Below are 21,329 nucleotides of genomic sequence, written 5' to 3'. Positions count from 1 at the left end.
TCTATGCCTCCATCCCTGTCCCAGATGGCCGCTCTCTTCTTGTGGCTCCCTTCTTTACTCAGATAGCACAGTCATTCTGGGACTTTCCTTTACCCCCATATGGGCCTCCACTCTCGCCCTCTTTGGTGTTTTCTCCACTACCTCCTCATGACCCCACCCTTCCTGTGGCTTCCCTCTACCCCTAGATGGCCTGATGGCCCACTCTTCCTGTTACTTTCAACTATCCCCATATAGTCCTCTCTTTCTGTGATACCCTTCCCCTAGAACAGGGATATGCACTTAGCGGACCTCCAGCTGTTGCAAAACTACAAGTCCCATCATGCTCTGCATCTGGGTGTCATGCTTGTGGCTGTCGGAGTCTTGCTATGCTTTTTGGGACTTATAGTTCTGCAACAGCTGGAGGTCCACTAAGTGCATATCCCTGCCCTAGATGGTCACTCTCTGTGATACCCTTCCCCTAGATGGTCACTCTCTTTCTGTGGCTTTTCCATGACTCTCAATTGGCCCCTCCCTTCCTATTAATCCCCTTTTACCCACAGATGATTCCTCCACTCACATGGCCCCCCTGATATCACAGATGGCTCCTCCTGTCCTATAGCCCCCTTCTCCCCGCAGAAGGCTCTGTTCTGTTGCATTGTCCCTTATTACCTTTATTTTCTTGCCAGCATTATTTTCATTTAACATACTGTACAAGCTTTCCTACCTCCAACCCTAGTCAGGGGAGACTCTCTCCAAACTATACATCTAATTAATGCTCTTCATACTTCACTATCGTTAATATGCCACAGACATAAATATTACATTGGCTTATTCCAAGCAGATTGTCATTAGGAGTGATCTGTAACAGTGACAGATGCGTTGCAAGGTAAATAGCTGGAAAACATGTTGGGGGATTTCATGTGGGCATAGTTCCAGTCTGGAAGACGTCTACTAACATCCGTATTTCACATATTTCGCAGCTTTATGTTCAGAATTTAGAATATAGAGGAATTGGTTACAGAAGGTTATAATATATCAGCCACAAATAAGGGAATATCACAGCTTTGTAATGCTGCTTTTATAAAACGTGGGGCTGTATTTCCCAAGTGCCTGTGTGGCTGACTGCAGATAGTCAGATTCAGTCATACACTGGAAAATGACATCTGGAATCCGGGACTCGATACACATGGGCATAAAAGAGGAGCATGTTTCCGAAGCCCTCTGAGATCCTTCATATGTTACAAAACACTTACCGATCCAAATAGAAGAATAGGAGCATTTAGTTGAAGTCACCTTCAAGTCGCTCTGCTTTTAAGGGTGCATTCACACCTCTACATTGGCTTGAATGTGCATTTTAACAGATGTTTGAATGTGCATTTCACATGCATTTTAAAGCGAAACTTTACCCATAACAGTTTGATAACAACTAAGGATCTTTAACAAACATACATTGATTCCACATTAATAATTATGCTACCAAAATTTATGTGTGCTGTATGTTGCCTCCAGCAGTGCTCCGGTTTCTTCTTGCTGGAGGCCCCCCATTTTGTTGAAGCCCAGAGCTGTCACTTCCTTAAAGGGTAAATCCACTTTCATGGGGGAAGCAAATAAAAAATAACAATTGCGACCTGAGCCCCCTTTTCACATGGGCGCCTCCGCCTAACGGAATCCGCTTGCTCAGCAGAGGACTGCACTGCTGATCCCCGCTGAGCAGGCGGATGTTAGGTCCTCTCTGCTCCCCTGTGCAGAGCGGACATGGGCACAGTCCTGCTCTCCCCTATGGGGAAACGGAATGCCTGTCTGTTTTCATCCGATCCGCCAGACAGATGGAAAATTGGACAACCATCTGTCTGGATTTTGTGGGCAGGATCGGTTTAGATAGTAGTGGGTGTCAGTGGACACATGTGTGTTCGCTGACATCCGCCGCTCCATAGGGGAGACCAAAGGGGGTCCAATCAGGTTCGCCTGAAAAACTGACAGGCGGACCTGATCAGAAAGCCTGTGTGAAAGGACCCAAATTGTAATTAAATGTTATTAAAAATTACTTTTCCTTTTCAATCTGCTGCTCTGTCATTTTCTTTAACCACTTCAATACAGGGCACTTAGACACCTTCACGCCCAGGCCAATTTTCAGCTTTCAGCGCTGTCGCAATTTGAATGACAGTTGCGCGGCCATGCTACACTGTACCCAGATGAAATTCTTATAATTTTGTTCCCACAAATAGAGCTTTCTTTTGGTAGTATTTGATGACCTCTGGGATTTTTATTTTTTGCACACTAAATAAAAAAAGACCGAAAATTTTGAAAAAAAAAGTTTTTCTTAGTTTCTGTTAAAAATTTTTGTAAATAAGTATGTTTTATCCTTCAATGATGGGCACTGATATGGCTGCACTGATGGGCATTGATAAGGCGGCACTGATGGGCACCGATGAGGTGGCACCAATGAGGTGGCACTGATGAGGTGGCACTGATGCCGGGCACTGATAGGCGGCACTGATGGGCACTGATAGGTGGCATTGATGGGCACTGATAGGTGGCACTGATATGTGGCACTGATGGGCACTCATAGGCGGCACTGATGGGCACTCATAGGCGGCACTGATGGGTACTTATGGGTGGTACTGATGGGTACTTATGGGTGGCACTGATAGGTGGCACAGATGGGCACTGATGGGCACTGATAGGTGGGCACTGATGGGCATGGATGGGCACTGACAGGTGGCACTGATGGATTGCACTTATGTCAGTGATGGGTGGCACTGATGATACTGATGGGTGGCATTGCTGGGCATCACTGATGTCTGTTAGTACATACTGGTGCCAATCAGTGCCCATTTGTGGGCACTGATTGGCACATATTGGGCATTCATTTGAACATGTGGATGCCCATGGGGTACATACCTGGCCATCCACATGTTGCCCCCTTCCCTGGTAGTCCTAGTGGCATCCCTGGTGGTCCAGTGTGGTCATCTGAGGGGGGGCTGCGCTGATAAACAATCAGCGCAGACCCCCCTGTCAGGAGAGCCGGCGATCGGCTCTCCTCTACTTGCGTCTGTCAGCTCTTCCTATTTACATCGTGATCAGCCGTGATTGGACATGGCTGATCACGTGGTAAAGAACCTCCGCCAGACTGACACACCGCTCCACCGATCAGCGCGATGCGTGCCCCCACGGGCACGCGGCGGCTGTTATCCTGAAGGACATCATATGAGGCCCAGTCAGGATAACTGAACCGCCACCCGGCCGTCATTCTGCTATAGGCCAGGCGGGAAGTGGTTAACTACTTCAGCCCCGGAAGATTTTACTCCCTTCCTGACCAGAACATTTTTTGCAATACGGCACTGCGTCGCTTTAGTTGACAATTGCGCGGTCGTGCGACCTTGTACCCAAACAAAATTAATGTCCTTTTTTTCCCACAAACAGAGATTTCTTTTGGTGGTATTTAATCACCTCTGTGGTTTTTATTTTTTGCACTATAAACAAACAAAGAGCGACAATTTAGAAAAAAAAGCAATATTTTTTACATTTTGCTATAATAAATATCCCCCAAAAATATATAAAAAAACTAATTTTTTCCTCAGTTTAGACCAATATGTATTCTTCTACATATTTTTGGTAAAAAATCGCAAAGCGTATAATGATTGGTTTGCGCAAAAGTTATAACGTCTACAAAATAGGGGATAATTTTATGGCATTTTTATTATTAATTTTTTTTAAATTAGTAATGGCGGCAAACTGCGATTTTTATTGTGAATGCGACATTATGGAGGACATGGAAAGTGTATAGCCTCACAATATAAAATAAGTAATATATATCTTAATGAAATGTACCATCGTCCAAATTAGTTAAGGAGAAAAATTTGGGAGTATGGGCCCCACCCCTGACTCACCAAGAAAAAGACAGCAAGTGGGCTATTGCGGTACATATACAGGAGGTATAGCTAATAATGCAAATCACTGATAAAAATTTTACAAAATTTATTTATACAAAAATAGCAAAAAGACAACAAGACATATCATTTAAAAGGTTCAGATGACACGATATTTCAACATGTTTTGTGGTTTTACTGCTTCATCAGGACAATACATCTGTAAACATATATCAAAGTACAAAGATAAATGCCATATACAAGATTTCACACAATTACATTTAGATCTCTGTCATTTCACAAGGCAGAACAGGGAAATGCCTTGTTTACATGTTGTTTACGGCATCTCCCCGTTCTACCTCGAACATCGAGTCACCAGGACCCCTGGACACACCCCCGCGGCATGCGGCAGGTGCGCACGTGCACCCGACAGGTGGCAAATTTAAAGAGACGTACAGATACGCCCATTTGCCTGCCTGTGCCATTCTGCCGACGTACATCTGTGTGCGGCGGTTGGCAAGCAGTTCTACTGGCCTCCAGTAGAAGGAGCTGTGAGCCCCGAGCGCCCAGCCTGTATTATCTCCTACCTATGTCTGGACGCTTCCTGTGCACCACTGACGTCACTTCCGCGTTCCAGGGTGGTTAGCGTGGAGCTTCCACACACTGAATACCGCTGTAAAGCCTTTTTCAACCAGGAACCAACATCCCCTGAGGTGAAGGACCGCCAGTGAAGCCTGCACACCAGCACATCCCAGGACACCACAACCCCCGATGGACATCGCCACCCCATCTGAACCGACTTACCAGTAAGTGTATGTATTACACCTACACCATATGACAGTGTCAGCAGAGTTGGCGCCTCCACACCCCCCTCCCCTTTCATTGCTATGCTCACAGAGGCTATGGACACCCTCTGAGGATGGCTGCCTCCTCTTTCTCCCCCCTTTTGTTCTAACATTAATGTACTATTAGAACCATCATTATACCATTCCATTCCTGACATCACAAAATCTGGAGCGCCGGAAAACACTTCTTCTTCAAACAGGTATTTTTTTTGAATGGTGCCCAAACACACCTAACTGAAGAAATGAAGGACTTCTACTATACAAGATTTGATTCATACATGTTTTTGATAGGTACTTGACTTTGGTATTAACTATGCCTTGTTACCTGCTATACCAATAACCCCACCCTTCCATCTAATGACCACACAACACTGAAATGGAGTAAATTAGCCAGAGCAGCCGTTTTATTAACCAAATATAAATATCAAATAATTACCATAGAAATTAACTTAATAAACTTTTTAAACATGACATCCAGTTTATTCACTAAAATGGAGCACAAGGTCCCAATAGGCATAAAACCAGAACTGTACCGGCTAGTCACTTCTCAGGCCTCCAGTCGCAAAACCACCGACTCGGAGACAACTAGCAGGTGCCCATATACCAACTGGGAGCCGTACCTCAGACGGGTCCCTACACCATACCTTTTGATGTGCCCCTATGACCTAAAAGGACCTTGCACCACGCCAAGTGCCACAACCAACCCCCTTAGTCACTCAAGACCCCTCAAAACTAACACACAATGCCCAATTGTAGGGCGGGCGGGTCAGAAGTTGCTCACCCTCTCTCCCTCGTGACTGTGACCTCCCCTTCCTTTTCCGGCTCACTTCCCCCCCTCCATCTCCACCCCATTCCCCATAAACCACTGCACAGCCCTGCTTCCTTAACGCTCCCTCTTCGCTTAACTCCCTGTAACCTTTGGTAATACACCGGGCCTCTCTGTTAGTTTGCACAGAACAATTATGTTATGTTGCAATCTAAGGCTGGTTGGAAGTGGTTGAAATTGTCTGAAAATTGCTTTGCATATGGCCATCATAAGAGTCCTTTTTCCACCATCCGTCTTCATGGCCAACTGGCCTTCCCTGACTTTGCTACGATTTCCTTCTTTGTTTTGTTATTCTGTTACAGTGCTTGGCTGACTGACTCCCTGACCCCGAACACTGGCTACCTATCTGACTGCGCTAATTATAATTGACCAAATATGTAAAAATCGTGTACTGTTTCTTTAAAGTTGTAAACCACATCTAAAAATGCACAAATAAATATTGTTGATTACAAACATAAATCACTTAACAAATTAAAGTGATGATTGGCTCAGTCAGCCGTGGCTTGTGACAGAGTCCGCCCACTGTCGGTGTGCCCGCCCAGTGAGGTGAATTCAAGAGAAGTGATCGGAATTAGGGCTGTGTGTGTTCCAGCTCCAGCTGTTGTATTTACCATAGTATGAAGTCAAGCAGGGATGGCGGGAGCCCCTCATAACAGTGCAGTGCAGTTTGGTTTTTTTTGGGGGGGGCAGCAAACCCCCCCCATTGGCCGGCGGCACCCCTACCACGGCGCTTACCCCATCGGTTGCAAGCGGACGGGCTCCTACGAGCGGCAGGCAGCAGCCAGGTTGCGGGCCCCTATGGGCGGGTTTCAGGCTCCTATGGGTGGCAGGCAGCAGCTCCTGAGTCCCCTCTGCATCACGGTGGATTCCTGTGCGGCTCCTCCCTCCTGCTCCTAGGCGTCCAATAGGATTGCCTGTCCTTTCAGTCAATCAGGTGACCAGTGTCAAAACCCATTTCCTGATTGGCCGGCAGGAGGATCAGTGTTACAACAGCGAATGTTGATTCGCTGCTGTAACACACCTGGGTGGGCTCGGAGCGCACTCTCTGCGACCAGAGCCCACCCTATATTGAAGCCTATTAGAGCCTCTAGCTCTAATCTGTGTTTTAAAAAAACAGCCCCTCCGCATTGAAATCCATTGATTGGGAAGGCGGTGATGGACAGGGAGGAGCGGCGCCCGTGCGCGCTTAATGGACGGGCTGCCCCTGTAATAGTGCACCCACTGACTGGTTTTTCCGTCAATGAGGAGAAAAATACAGCGTTGACTCCATTGTGATGTTGTTTACCCTTGCAGGGGTACATCTTTCTGGTGAGTGTGGACCTAAAGGGGAGCACACGTGGATTTTCAATTAATTTTTTTTTTTTTATTATGATCCACTCAAGCACAAGTCACCTTTTGAATGTTATCACTTATGTGAATTTATGAACTTTTTTTGTGGAGATTTTTGATTCTCTATTGAACACTTTTTTTACCATATGGACTCATTTCCTTTGCACTATTACGCACATTGAGCACTTTAATTTGTTAAGTGATTTATGTTTGTAATCAACATTTATTTGGGCATTTATAGATGTGGTTTGCAACTTAAAGAGACAGTGCACGATTTTTATTTATAAATCAATTTATTTACAGAAATTCAATTTATAATACACGTTAAGATTAGGCAGTGCCACTTTTACCCCCCCTCTTCCCCTACCATATACTTACTGATCCCACCTTCGTGGGATCTGGTTGGGGTTGGCAGCAGCCACTAATATGTCACCGTAGCGCAGAATATTATACTCATTTCTAAAGACCTGAGTAATGCTGAGTATAGGCGAGTAAAGGTACGTAAGCGTATAGCCAAGTGAAATTCTTCTTCATTGCCAGTACTGATATATAGTAAATTATAATCGCGTAAACATGCTTATAGATGCGTAAGCACTTGTATGCGAGTAAATGGCTGCACTTAAATGTAACATTTTCTATTTTTGTTTTACTGCCCTGTACTCAAGGCTTACTGTGCTTTACTCTGTATGCAATGTCCCATAGACAACAATGCATCTCATTTTAGATCAGTAAAAAACTAAATCTGCCCAACTGATAGCAATCCATTGTTCATCTATGACCATTGTTAGAACTTAAATAGAACTGATAAAAACAAAATGTTTTGACTAAACTACCACTCTCCCTGATCCATATACTTCCCTTCTCTTCACTCCAGCATACCTCCATTCAGCTGCCAGTAATCCAGATAAAACAGGGCTTGACAAATTTATTTTGAATCTAAAGCCTCGTACACAGGCTTACATTTTCGGACGACCGATTGTCCGTTTTTTTTGTGGCATGGTAGTCTCATGTCGAAAGTGAAGAGGTTACTCACAATACGAACATTTTCGTATGACAGAATACAACGTCAGAAGTGACGTAACGTGTTGAATACTTTTGTATGTATTCTTTAGTTTCTGAGCATGCGTAGTCTTGCTCTTACGATTTTTTTCGTATGAAAACCGTACTAATAAAATGAAAATCAGACATTGACTTCACATCCGACAAAAATGTTATAGTCTGCACATCCAGCTTTTTGTCTGACAAAAAAGCAAAATTGGCTGTCGAAAGCAGCGTACTAACAATCCAAAAATCGGCAGACAGCCCATCGTACGAATTTTTCCATCCGATTTTCGTATCGTGTGTACGGGCCTTAAGAGCCAGCTAAAAAAGTTAGGAGCCAGTTTTTTTTTTTTTGACTAACAGGGCTTTATTTTCGATGATAGAGATGGCAGATCTTGAATTTACACATGGAGGGGACTGGAGCCAGGCATGCTTCTCAGTGGGACGGCTTTCTCACTTAAGCGTGTTGGGGCTGAGGTTTTTGATGTGTGTGTTATGCTGTGTGGACTGGACTCTGCTTGCCTCCCTGCTTGTATCCAGCGCCGCACGTGGGGACTGGCGGGAGGAAGGAGGTGGGCCACAATGCTCACAGATTGGCTGGTGCCAAGATAGAGGGGAGTGTAAGGGAGCCTTTCTGCGTGGCAGGTCTACTGGAGGAGTGGACAGAGGGTGCACAGGGGTGCCGGTGTGTGGAAAGGAAGAGAGAAACTTTGTCTATAGGGCATGAGGGCATGAGGCTATAGGAGTTGCTCATGCCTGGTGCTGGTGGTAAGTGGGCTGGCAGAAGCCCAGGCGCCGGGAAGCGGTTTCTGGTCCCCATGAAGACCTAGCACCTGGGATTTGTCTAGCTCTGAGATAAAATATGGGGTTCTTCTCAGTATAGGGAGCATGTTACTCGCTCCCCTTCCTTCCACCTGACAGCTCTTGATGCTTGACAATTGGCCACCTAGACAGTTGGCCAGTAATGGAATGTGAGTCCTTAGTAGACTTGTGCACAAAGAAAAATTTTGTTTAGTTTCGGTTCGTTGTCATTCGTAAAAACCATCATTTCGTTCTGTTATATTCGTTATGTTACGTTAATACGTTTTCGGGTAATTAGTTATTTCTGTAGAGTGTCAATATTCGTTATACTGAATCTCGAATCATGTCGAATTCATTCATTATATGCGCTATAATTTTGTTCGTATTCATTGAAATTCAATATTTATGTATGTATATATATTTGTGATAATGATTCGTAGTTTGGAAAGTCGTTTCTTTCTTGAATCTTTTAAAACACACAATGACAATATCTCTTCTCCTCTGCTCAAATACAATACAACACCCTTCTCACTCAGTTCTCACAAATGCACTTTGCCAGTAATCCAACCTCCAGCACAAAATTAACCAGCTAATTGGACTGTAAGATTTACTTCGAGTTGACCTTTTGTTTCATTAGATCTTTAACGAATTACCGAATCATGTCGAATTCATTCGTTATATCCGCTATAATTTCTTTCGTATTAGTTGAAATTCATTATTTTCTTATTCAGACATTTAGATGTATCCAAATGTTCGAAAGATGCAAAATTCGGCCGAATTTTGATTCGTTACGAAACAAATTGCACAGGCCTAGTCCTTAGCCCTGTGTAAGCTCCAAGTAATTAATCTACACAAACACTTATAAAAGTGTGTGCAGGGATTTACGCTGTGGTAGTCATGGGAGTGACAGTAAACTTATTGTGATGCTCCCACCATGCTTCATGCTGCCAAAACAACATTTATTAAGGCCAACGTGACAATAGCCAGGCTGCCATACAGGATCAGAGACATGTGGCATCTGGCAGCCATGTATTATAGCCACTGCTGAAAAGATTTGCCCTGGAGCAGAACTTTTATTGCATAAACAAATATTGTTTTGTGATGTACACAAGGTGAGGTGATCAAGGTTTTACCAGGATACAGCAAATACAAAAGATATTACAGCACATAATTGATCATTGTTTTTGATTCTTTATATATTTTTTATTATTTCAGAAAAAGCAGATGTACTGATGCTGCGTGCCAGCCTGCCCTCACACTTTCACCTCCAGATGTCTGAAATTGAATTTCATGAAATAATTGGATCAGGTGTGAGATTAGCCGTGAGTCACAGACTGTGAAGTACTCTTAATTATTTATAATCAAAGCTGTGACCCTTTCTTTGATATCTTACAGGGTCATTTGGGAAAGTATACAAAGGAAGATGCCGTAATAAAATTGTGGCCGTGAAAAGGTAAAATCAGCAAATTTCATTCAGATTTGCTTTTGTGTACACAGTACACTAAACTGCCTTTTGATAATATTTGTTTTATACTGTATATATATTATTTGTACAGTTCAGTGCTATTGGTCTCCTTGAGTGACCTAACTCCCTAAAATGATGTAAGTGCAGGAATCTACTATGATCACATTTTGGTTTACATGTAGGCAGGTGCCTACAAGGAGGATTTTGTGTGTAGTTAAGTTAGTTGGTCTGTCCAGACTGGAAATGGGTTAATTGTGCCTAGACTCTTTTCCCAGGCTTTTTGAGCAGTACTTTTCTTCCTGGTGCATATATAAATAGGGGAATGGCTGGGTCCAGAGAGAGCTGCACATGGGATGCTGGGGAAGGGCTACAGTGTCATATAGTCCCACAAGATACCAAAGTTTCAGAGGGATCTGCCACCTTTGGAGGACACCAGTTATATATTAAGACCATTTTAAGGTATGCCTCGGCAGCCACAACTTGGCCAGTTAGGGTTGGAACTGCATTGCACTTGTATTGACATTGCCATCTTTACTAAAGTTCTTGAACTGTTCTTAAACCTGATTTGAAGTTACTAAAAGGGGATGCATGGTGGTACATGGTGAAGCAAAAGAACAGGGATTGTAAAGCACATATGGGGTATGAAGCAAGACCACTACAAAGGGTTGATTAGGCAAAAGAGTTGCAGGAAGAGAGTAGGTGTTACGGGTAACCAAGAACTGATGGGAAGTGTCTAGCAGCTGGACATGAAGCATGGCACCTGGGGGAAGGTGACGGGATTTTACCGTAGCAAGGGGGTTGGGGATCTAGCTCCCTCCCTACCAGTTGGTTCCCCCAAAGTTACTGGGACAAACCCCTGATATGCAGACCCCATGTACCTAGCTGCATCGTACGGCAGAGAGAATGAGTTCATTGTAAGTACACATGAGGTCTGCGCTAATGCTCGGTGGGACCCCATTCTGTCACTGGGAGTAAGGTGGCAAGCATAAGGATTTAAATGACTTTGACAAGGGCCAAATTGTAATGGCTAGACAACTGGGTCAATGCAACTCCAAAACTGCAGCTCTTGTGGAATGTTCCCGGTCTGCAGTGGTCAGGACCTACCAAAAGTGGTCCAAGGAAGGAAAACCAGTGAACCAGGGGCAGGGTCATGAGTGGCCAAGGCTCATTGATGCACCTGTGGAGCGAAGGCTGGCTTATGATTATGATCCAATAGAAAAGCTACTGTAGCTCAGATTGCTGAACACACAGTGCATCGCAGTTTGTTACATATGGGGCTGTGTAACCGCAGACCAGTCAGGGTGCTCATGGTGACCTGCATTCACAACTAAAAGCACCTACAATGGGCATGTGAGCATCAGAATTGGATCACGGAGCAATGGAAGAAGGTGGTCTGGTCTGATAAATTCATGAATGGTTTGAGGAAGACGACAATGAGTTTGAGGTCTTAACTTGGCCTCAAAATTCTTCAGATCTCAATCCAATCTAGCATCTGTGGGATGTGCTGATAAAACAAGCCCGATCTATGAATGCCCCTCCTCTCAAATTACAGAACTTAGACGATCTGCTACTGCCGGCTTGGTGGCAGTTCATAATGTTATGGGTGATCGTGTATAATCTGCAAAAACGCAAGGTACAAAAATGGACCCAATTGGCCCCAGGTATAATTTTCTGATGTTTAAAGTGATCTGTTCTGTCCTGGCATTAAGATGTGGTTTTGATGTTTCCCATTATTGATGAACAATTTGGCAAGAAAATCTCAGAGTCTCACTGGCTTGTTGTTGGAATGTCACATTCCCTTTGGACACTAAAAAGGCTCATTGCTAGGGGCACTGGAGGCATCAAAAGATGCTCTACAGGGGGAATATTGGAAGAGAGGAATGGAGAACTATTGAAGGGATGCTGGAGGTAGAGAAGATGATCAATACAGGGGGATGCTGGAGGTGAAGAGAAGGTGCAATACAGGGAGGAAACTGGGGGTGCTGGAGGTGCAGAAGAGAAGCAATATAGGGGGCATGCTTGAGGTGAAAAAAATGAGCAATACAGAATGAATGCCGGAAGAGGACAAGAGGGGCAATATAGTGAAGATGCTGGAAGTGAAGAAAAAGTGTAATACAGGGAGATGCTTCATGTGAAGAAAAGGAGAAATAGGTGTGGGGGTTGAAGAAAAAGACAAATTACAGGGGGGTGCTGGAGGTGAAGAAGAAGAGCAAAACAGGAGGGATGCTGGAGGTGAAGAAGAACAGCGACATAGGAGGGATGCTGGAGGTGAAGAGCAATATAGAAGGGATGCTGAAGGTGGAGAAGAGGAGCAATGCAGGGGGAATGGTAAAGGAGGTAAAGATGCCTTAAACATTATTTCAGTCTGAAATGTTTTTGTTTCTTTTTTTTAAATTGTTGTATCATGGATTCCTTTGTATATTGTTTTGTTCTTTACTAAACCAACGCAATTCTATTATTTTTGACCTGTCAGATACAGAGCCAATACTTATTGTTCCAAGTCCGATGTGGACATGTTCTGCCGAGAGGTCTCCATACTCTGTCGGCTCAACCACCCTTGTGTCATCCACTTTGTTGGCGCCTGCTTGGATGACCCCAGTCAGTTTGCTATTGTGACTCAGTACGTCTCAGGAGGCTCGCTCTTTTCTCTTCTTCATGAGCAAAAAAGGTAATTTATTACCAGCAGAAAAATATAATTAGCTGGAATTGTGGATGAAGAAGACTTTTGCATACAGAAAAAGGATAGTTTGTAGTAACATTTTATACACAATATACAGTTCTGTGCAAACGTTTTAGAGAGGTGTGTAAAAATGCTGTATATGAAGAATGCTTTCAGAAATAGAAGTGTTAATAGTTTATTTTTGTCAAATAACAAAATGTGAAGTAAAAAGGTAAATGATCAGAAGAGAAATCCCAAATTTCAATATTTGGGATGACCATCCTTTGCCTTCAAATTAGCATCAATTCTTCTAGGTACACTTGCATGCCGTTTTTGAAGGAACTCGGCAGGTACTGTAGGTTGTTCCAAACATCTTGGAGAACTAACCAAAGATCTTCTGTGGATGTAGGCTGTCTCAAATCCTTCCGTCTCTACATGTAATCCCTAACAGACTCCATGATGCTGAGATCAGGGCTCAGTGGGGGCCAAACCATCACATCCAGGACTACTTGTTCTTCTTCTTCATGTTGAATATAGTTCTTATTGGCATTGACTTTATGTTTGGGGTTGTTTACTGCTGCACAATAAAATTTGTGACCAATCACATGCCTTCCTGATGGTATGACATGACGGATAAGTATCTGCCTGTATTTCTCAGCATTGAGGACACCATTGATTCTGACCAAATCTCCAGCTCCATTTGCAGAAAAGCAGCCCCAAACTTGCAAGGAACCTCCACCATGCATCACTGTTGCCTGCAGAAACTCATTATTGCACCGCTCTCCAGCCCTTCACCAAGAAACTGCCTCCTGCTACAGCCAAATATTTCACATTTTGACTCATCAGCCCAGAGCACCTGCTGACATTTTTCTGCACCCCAGTTACTTTGTTTTCGTGGGTAGTTGAGTTGCTTAGCCTTGTTTCCATGTCAGAGGTATGGCTTTTTGGCTGCAATTCTTTCATGAAGACCACTTCTGGCCAGACTCCTCTGGACAGTAGAGGGGTGTACCTGGGTCCCACTTGTGTTCACCAGTTCTGTGCTGATGGCACTGCTGGACATCTTCCGATGTCGAAGAAGTGAGCATGATGTGTCTTTCATCTGCTGCAATAAGTTTCCTTGACTGACCACTGTGTCTACCGTGCTCAACATTGGCCGATCGATGGTGTCCTCAATGCTGAGAATTACAGACAGACACATCATGTCATACCATTAAGGAGGCATGTGATTGGCCCCAAATTTATTCTGCAGCAGGGCAACGACCTCAAACATACAGCCAATGTCATTAAAGTTATTGTAAAGGCTCGTTTAAAAAAAAAGAAAAAAAATAACAAACGTGTTATACTTACCACCTCTGTGCAGTTGGTTTTGCACAGAGCAGCCCGGATCCTCTTCTTCTCGGGTCCCTCTTTGCTGCTCCTGGCCCCTCCCTCCTATTGAGTGCCCCCACAGTCAGCAGCTTCCTATGTATATTCTCGAGTATAAGCCCAGTTTTTCAGCACGTCAAGCACTTTTCTGCAGCAGAGAATGACCTTTTCCGAACCAATTTTGGGAAATCCAGTGGAACTAGCACTACAACATATCCAAAGCTGGGGTTCCTAGCACTAAGTGGTCCCTAGATACAGGGCCCCAAATTCGGTTCGAAAAATGTCATTCTCTGCTGCAGAAAAGTGCTTGACATTTTCTGAGCCGACTTTGGGGCCCCGTATCTCTGGGCCACTTGGTGCTAGGAACCCCAGCTTTGGATATGTTGTAGTGCTAGTTCCACTAGTCTTGCACACCAGATTTGGGGTTCTTAGCACCAAGTGGCCCTGAGATACGGGGCCCCAAATCGGTCAACTGTATCCATCTGCAGCAATGTCATTTTGGGACCCTTTGGGTCCGGAGACCCCAAATTTTGGCTTCAGCTAGGGGGCATCTAGGAACCCTTAACTACCGAGTTTGAAACGAAAGTTTTCCCATTTTTTTTTGTGGTAAAATTAGGTGCCTCGGCTTATATTCGGGTCGGCTTATACTCGAGTATATACGGTAATTCATTTTCGGAATTCATTTTATTTATTCAAACTCAATTAGACGGAATTCGCAAAATTCGAATCAATTCGAATTCCATTCGAAATCCATTCAAAATCAAATTTATTCTACCGGTATTCAAAAATTTGAATTTTGGAAGATGGTTATTCCATTCTATTCTATTGCTTTTTCTAGTCTATTTTATTCTATTTTTTTCTATTCTATACTCTTATTTTATTTTCTAGTCTATTCAAATGTATTCTATTCAAAATTTGAATTTCGTAAGACAGTTATGCTGTTATATTCTTTCTGTTCTATTCTAGTGCTTTTTCTATTCTATTCTATTATTTCACTTTCAATTCTATTCTATTCTGTTATTTTCTATTCTATTCCAAATTCGAATTCTGGAAGATGGTTATATTCTTTCTACTTTATTCTATTCTGTTCTATTCTATTCTTTTATTTTTTTATTCTATTCAAAATTTGAATTTCAGAAGAAGGTTATATTCTTTCTATTTTATTCTATTCTATTTTTTTTATTCTATTCTATTCCTTTATTTTCTATTTTCTATTTTCAATTCTTTTATTTTTATTCTATCCCTTTATTTTCTAGTCTATTTTTTTTACATTCTTTTATTTTGTATTCTGTTCTGTTTCACTCTATTATATTCTATTCTTTTATTTTCAATTCTATTTTATTCTTTTCTATTATATTCCTTTATTTTCTATTCTATTTTTTCCATCCTTTTATTTTGTATTCTGTTCTGTTTTACTCTATTATATTCTATTCTTTTATTTTCTATTCTATTATATTCTTTTCTATTATATTCCTTTAATTTCTATTTTATTCTCTTCTGAAATTCGAATTAGATTCGAAAACGATTCAAGTTTGATTAGATAAGGTTTCGAATTTGATTTGAAAAACTATCTGAATTTCGTCCGACATGGTCGTTTCAGTTTTTCGGATTAGTTTAAATTCGCTACTATTAAAATTCGGAAATTCGGATAGATCAAAATTTCAGAATAACGAAAAATTGGTCTGAATTTCGATTCGGAACTATACCAATCCACATGTCTATTAAGCACTATATTCAGCGTAAAGAAGAACAAGGAGTCCTGGAAGCGATGGCTTGGTTTCCACAGAGCCCTGATCTCACCATCATGGAGTCTGTCTGGGATTACATGAGGAGACAGAAGGATTTGAGGCAGCCGACATCCACAGAAGATCTGTGCTTACTTCTCCAAGAGGTTTGGAACATCCTGCCTGCCGAGTTCCTACAAAAACTGTGTGCAAGTCTACCTAGAAGAATTGTTACTGTTTTGAAGCCAAAGTGTGGCCACATGAAATATTGAGAGGATTTGGATTTTTCTTCTGTTCGCTCATTTTGCATTTTGTAAATTGATAAAAATAAACAATTAAAATATATCTTTTTTTAAATCATTCTTAATTTACAGCATTTCTTTACACCTGCCTCAAACTTCTGCTCATTGCTGTATAATGCATCTTACAAGTCCTTAGATTTGGTGGCTAGACCAAAGCTACTCATACATTATACAATTTTCTTATTCAATTCCCCTTAGATTTACCTTCAACTGTGTAGGGCCAGGGCCTGCCTGATTGCATACTAATTGAAAGTGTTTGTTTGATCTCAAATTATATGGTTTTTAATATTAAATCTAAAGGAAAATTGTACAAGAACATTGTATATTGTTATGGCCAGCCTTTTACTTTTTTCACACTGTTTTCTATTATTTTTACCTGGCGATCCTGCCAGGAACATATTTAATTTTCTTGGGTGACAGCCCCATCCCATTAGGTTGTTATCTTGGACTACAAACACCTCCCCCTTATCTCCATTACATACAGGTGAGGAGCAGTGTAAATTTTGGCAGCAAATTTCGATTTAGTCTTATGCTGGCCATACACTATAGAAAAAATCGGCCGAAAATCGATCATTTAGACCGTTCGTTCTTTCGGCCAGTTAATGGGCACAAAATCGATAATCGTTGGGACGTTTTTGAGCCGAAAAAACTAAGGACAAGGTTGGGAATTTTATGCCGAACGAACGATAAATTGAAAGGTTAATGTGTTTCCCGTCCGAACTGCCTGCACTGGGTATATGTAAAAAACGAACAAAAAAATTATTTATTTATGTCCACTGAATGATTTATCGGTCATTACATGATGGCATAATCGTTTCCGGTCATGGCCGAATGTTGGGTTTGGCCGATTTTTTGTATAGTGTATGGCCAGCATAAGTCTTAGGACTAAAATGGCATTTTGGTTTTAGTCCCATTTTAGTCTTCTGCAATTGTTTTAGTTTTAGTCGTATTTAGTCGACTAAATCTCCAGTACATTTTAGTCGACTAAAACTCATTTTAGACATCTAAAATCTAATAGGTGTAATTAAATTGTAATGCATTAGTACATTTCTCTACAATTTCCAAACTCATTATATACTGCTGAAGTGAAAAATCTAATATGTTATTATTATATGGTATTGAGGTATGAACATGCACTACAGACCAGTGTTAATATTGAAGTCAAATTTCAATTTAGTTTTAGTCTTAGTCTTTGGACTAAAATGCCATTTTAGTTTTAGTGCCATTTTTGTCTTTTGACTAAAATGGCATTTTAGTTTTAGTCGTATTTTAGTCATCTCAATTGTTTTAGTTTTAGTCATATTTTAGTCGACTAAAATAGTATTCATTTAGTCGACTAAAATGTTTTAGTCGTTTTAGTCAAGGAAATCAACACTGGTGAGGAGTTGTATAGATCACATACGGTAGCTGGGAAAGAAAATAGTATTTGATATTTCAGTTCAGTATTTGAGATTTTAGCTCAGTTTTTGCAAATGCCTGTACACTGTCATTGTGTTTTCAATAGCACTGCCGTATACATGAGTACAATGGCACACAGCCATTTACAATGGGGAAAATAATTATTTGATCCCCTGCAGATTTTGTATGTTTGTCCACTTATGAATAAATGAAGGGTCTATAATTTTTATCATAGGTGTATTTTAAATGATAGAGACAGAATATCAACCAAAATACCTGAAAAAAAAAAAAAAAAAACCACAATACAAATGTTATAAATTGAGTTGCAGTTCAGTGAGTACAATAAGTATTTGATCCCCTACCAACCAACAATAATTCTGGCTCCCACAGACTGGCTACTGTAGGTGCTCATGTGGTATACAGATTAGTCCTGTCAATGTAAGAAGGTGCTCCTAATGACAACTCATTATGTGTATAAAAGACACCTGTCCATAGAATATTTTTCTTCCATTCAAACCTCACCATTGTGGGCAAGACCAAAGAGCTGTCAAAGGATGTCAGGGACAAGATTGTAGACCTGCACAAGGCTGGAATGGGCTACAAGACCATCAGCGATAACCTTGGTGACAAGGAGACAACTGTTGGAACGATTATTTGCAAATGGAAGAAATACAAAATAACCATCAATCGCCCTCAATCTGGAGCGCCATGCAATTTTTTTGCCTCATGGGGTAAAGATGATCAGGAGAAAAAAGAGGGATCAGCCCAGATCTACATGGGAGTAGCTTGTGAATGATCTCAGGCAGTTGGAACCACAGTCACCAAACAAACCATTGGTAACACAATACACCGCCATGGATTGAAATTCTGCTGCGCCCACAAGGTCCCCCTTCTCAAGAATGCACATGTACAGGTCCATCTGAAGCTTGTCAATGAACATCTAAATGTTTAAGAGAAGGATTGGGAGAAAGTGCTGTGGTCAGATGAGACCAAAATAGAGCTCTTTGGCATTAACTCGACTCACCGTGTTTGGAAGAAAAAAAAACGCTGACTATGACCCTAAGAACACCATCGCTACAGTCAAGGACAGAGGTGGAAACATTATGCTTTGAGGCTGTTTCTCTGCTAATGGTACAGGCTTACTTTGCCGCATTGAGGGTCCATGTATTGTAAAATCTTGGACGAGAACCTTCTTCCCTCAGCCAGAACACTGAAGATGGGTCATGGATGGGTCTTCCAGCATGACAATGACCCAAAACATACCGCCAAGGCAAAAAAGGAGTGGCTCAAGAAGAAGTACATTAAGGTGATGGAGTGGCCTAGCCATTCTCCAAGCCTTAATCTTATGGAAAAAGTATGGAGGGAGCTGAAACTTCGAGTTGCCAAGCGACAGCCAAGAAACCTTAAGGATTTAGAGAAGATCTGTAAAGAAGAGAGGACCAAAATTCCTCCTGAGATTTGTGCAAACCTGGTAACCAACTACAACAAACGTCTTACCTCTGTACTTGCCAACAAGGGTTTCTCTATCAAGTACTAAGTCATGTTTTGCTTGGGGATCAAATACTTATTTTACTCACTGAACTGCAACTCAATTTATAACATTGGTATCGTGTGATTTTATCCAGATTTTTGGTTGATATTCTGTCTCTATCATTTAAAATACAGCTATGATAGCAATTATAGACCCTTCATTTCTTTGTAATTGGGCAAACTTACAAAATCTACAGGGGATGAAACAATTAATTCTCCCCACTGTATGTCACTGACAGGCCTGGGCTGTACCGGTGGAGTAAATACAGTAATTACGCTCAGTCAGCCTGCGTACAAGACCCCCAAGATGGGCTTTCCTCTCATTTCCTGTTGTGTTTACAGAAGAGGATATCCAATAGGACGCAGATTTTTTGACATCTGACAGGAGTTTTAACAAAGTTTTGAATTTAGATTATGGCTAAGCCCAGCCCACTGCTTTCCCCCAGTTATTTTTTTTAGATATAGAGTGCTGTTGGTTCCTTACAGCTTTTTGCAGGATACACAAGTGACAGGAACTAATGTTATAAAAATGTTTATTTCAGAAATCTCGACTTGCAGTCAAAGCTGATTATTGCTGTGGATGTTGCCAAAGGCATGGAGTACCTCCACAATCTCACCTACCCCATCATTCACCGGGACCTCAACAGGTATTGTGACACCATACATTCTGCCTTTGTACACAATTGTCTGATATAAGATCTGTCTGTATTTCTTCACAGCAACCAATCAGGTTCTGTCTTTGGTTGCCTTTGGCCAACAAGGACAGTTCCCCAAACCATTTGGTAAATGAGCCAATAAATCTTATCTAACAATTCTTACCAAGAACTGGAATTATTGGCCTACAACCACCATGTCTATATTTTTGGGCAGATTTTGGGTAGTCTGATGACAATTGGTGGCTGAGAAGATGTAACTCCATTTCTGTGCAAGAAAATGTTGCCCATAACGATTAATTAGGTTGAACTCTTTGTCTTTTGGAAACCTGAAACAAGAATTCTGATTACCCGTTTCTTAGAGCCATAAATCAGACAAAAAAACACAACTTTGCTGCACAGCTATTATAAAGATATATTTAATGCATTATGAATAAAAAAATATTAGTTTGAAAGGAAAAATTAATTAGTTCTTGAATGATGTGTATTTAAAGTAGTAAACCCGTACATATACCCAGTGAAGTAAACAGATCCTCCTACATACATTGTACCTGTTTATCTGGAGCTACCTTTCCCCTACATCCAATGAAAGTGCAGAGTTTACACAGGATCTCTCAGCTCTGAAAAGCAGGGGCTGGAGAGCTGAAGTTACAGTCAGTGAAAGCTGATTGGAGGGAAGAGACACATTCCCTTCACACTGCACACAGGAACAGAGCTGAGGCTGTCAATCACAGGCTGTGCCCTCCCCGTCACCATTTTTATCTTGGTGTCAGAACAACTTGTCAGAAGTGACTCATGCAGAAAGCAGAAGGAGGCAGCAGACAGATATTACACTTAGTGCTCTGGATTGAGACAAATACACACTATAGGGGAGGCGCATGCGCGGTAGCTCGCAAGATGGCCGCAGCCTTCTACAGTTCCGCTCCACCACAGCCCCACGATAGCCACCGGAGCCCACAGAAGGTACCCGCAAGCCTGTCACTGGGTAGAACGGGTAAGCGAGACACTCAGGAGCCATCCGATATCATCCGCACAAGCGAGGAGGAACCTCAGCAGCCAGATGACGGCGGCGGCCGCCCCCCTCAGCTGTGCCAAGATGGCGGCGGCCCCGCGAGGCACTCACAGAACGGAGGAAGCTGAGGAATCCATTGCGGACCAAGACTTACCACCTCCACAATCCCCAGGTACCTCTTCTCCACCCCAGGACTTGGCTGCTTCTCCTGCCTCAACGGAGTCACTGCTGGGCAGAATGAATGCCGGTCTCCCCTCCACACCCATGCTAGATCCACACACAGGCATGCTTCTGTCAGTGAGTGAGGAAATTGATGCTACCCCCACTCCTAATGACTTCTCCTCCATGATGACAGCTTTCTCCCAACTACTTTCTAAAAGCTTGGCAGTAAACGCAGCCCAAATTACTTCGTCAATTCATGCTGACCTGCAGCAAATAGGGTTGAGAATGGATGCTATAGAAAAGAAAGCAGATCAATCAGTGGCGAGGATTAACCAGAACTCAGCCAGAATTCAGGATGTTCAGGATCAG

At 42.3% G+C, this 21,329-nt stretch overlaps 1 protein-coding gene across 1 annotated transcript in view; it reads left to right on the top strand.

Annotated features, from left to right (window-relative positions):
- The window catches only part of TNNI3K (TNNI3 interacting kinase), a 459,065-nt gene that overhangs the window by 116,154 nt on the left and 321,582 nt on the right, over positions 1 to 21,329 (top strand). Inside the window, exons 14-17 of the mRNA XM_073592079.1 lie at positions 9,906 to 9,998; positions 10,086 to 10,143; positions 12,629 to 12,823; positions 19,676 to 19,780. Of these exons, the coding sequence (XP_073448180.1) occupies positions 9,906 to 9,998; positions 10,086 to 10,143; positions 12,629 to 12,823; positions 19,676 to 19,780 (451 nt within the window). The remainder of the gene's footprint in view (positions 1 to 9,905; positions 9,999 to 10,085; positions 10,144 to 12,628; positions 12,824 to 19,675; positions 19,781 to 21,329) is intronic.

The sequence above is a fragment of the Aquarana catesbeiana genome, linkage group LG07 (assembly GCF_042186555.1).
Source record: "Aquarana catesbeiana isolate 2022-GZ linkage group LG07, ASM4218655v1, whole genome shotgun sequence".
NCBI classification, from domain to species: Eukaryota; Metazoa; Chordata; class Amphibia; order Anura; family Ranidae; genus Aquarana; species Aquarana catesbeiana.
Note: the sequence above shows the minus strand (reverse complement) of the source record. Positions and strands in the feature narration are given on the sequence as shown.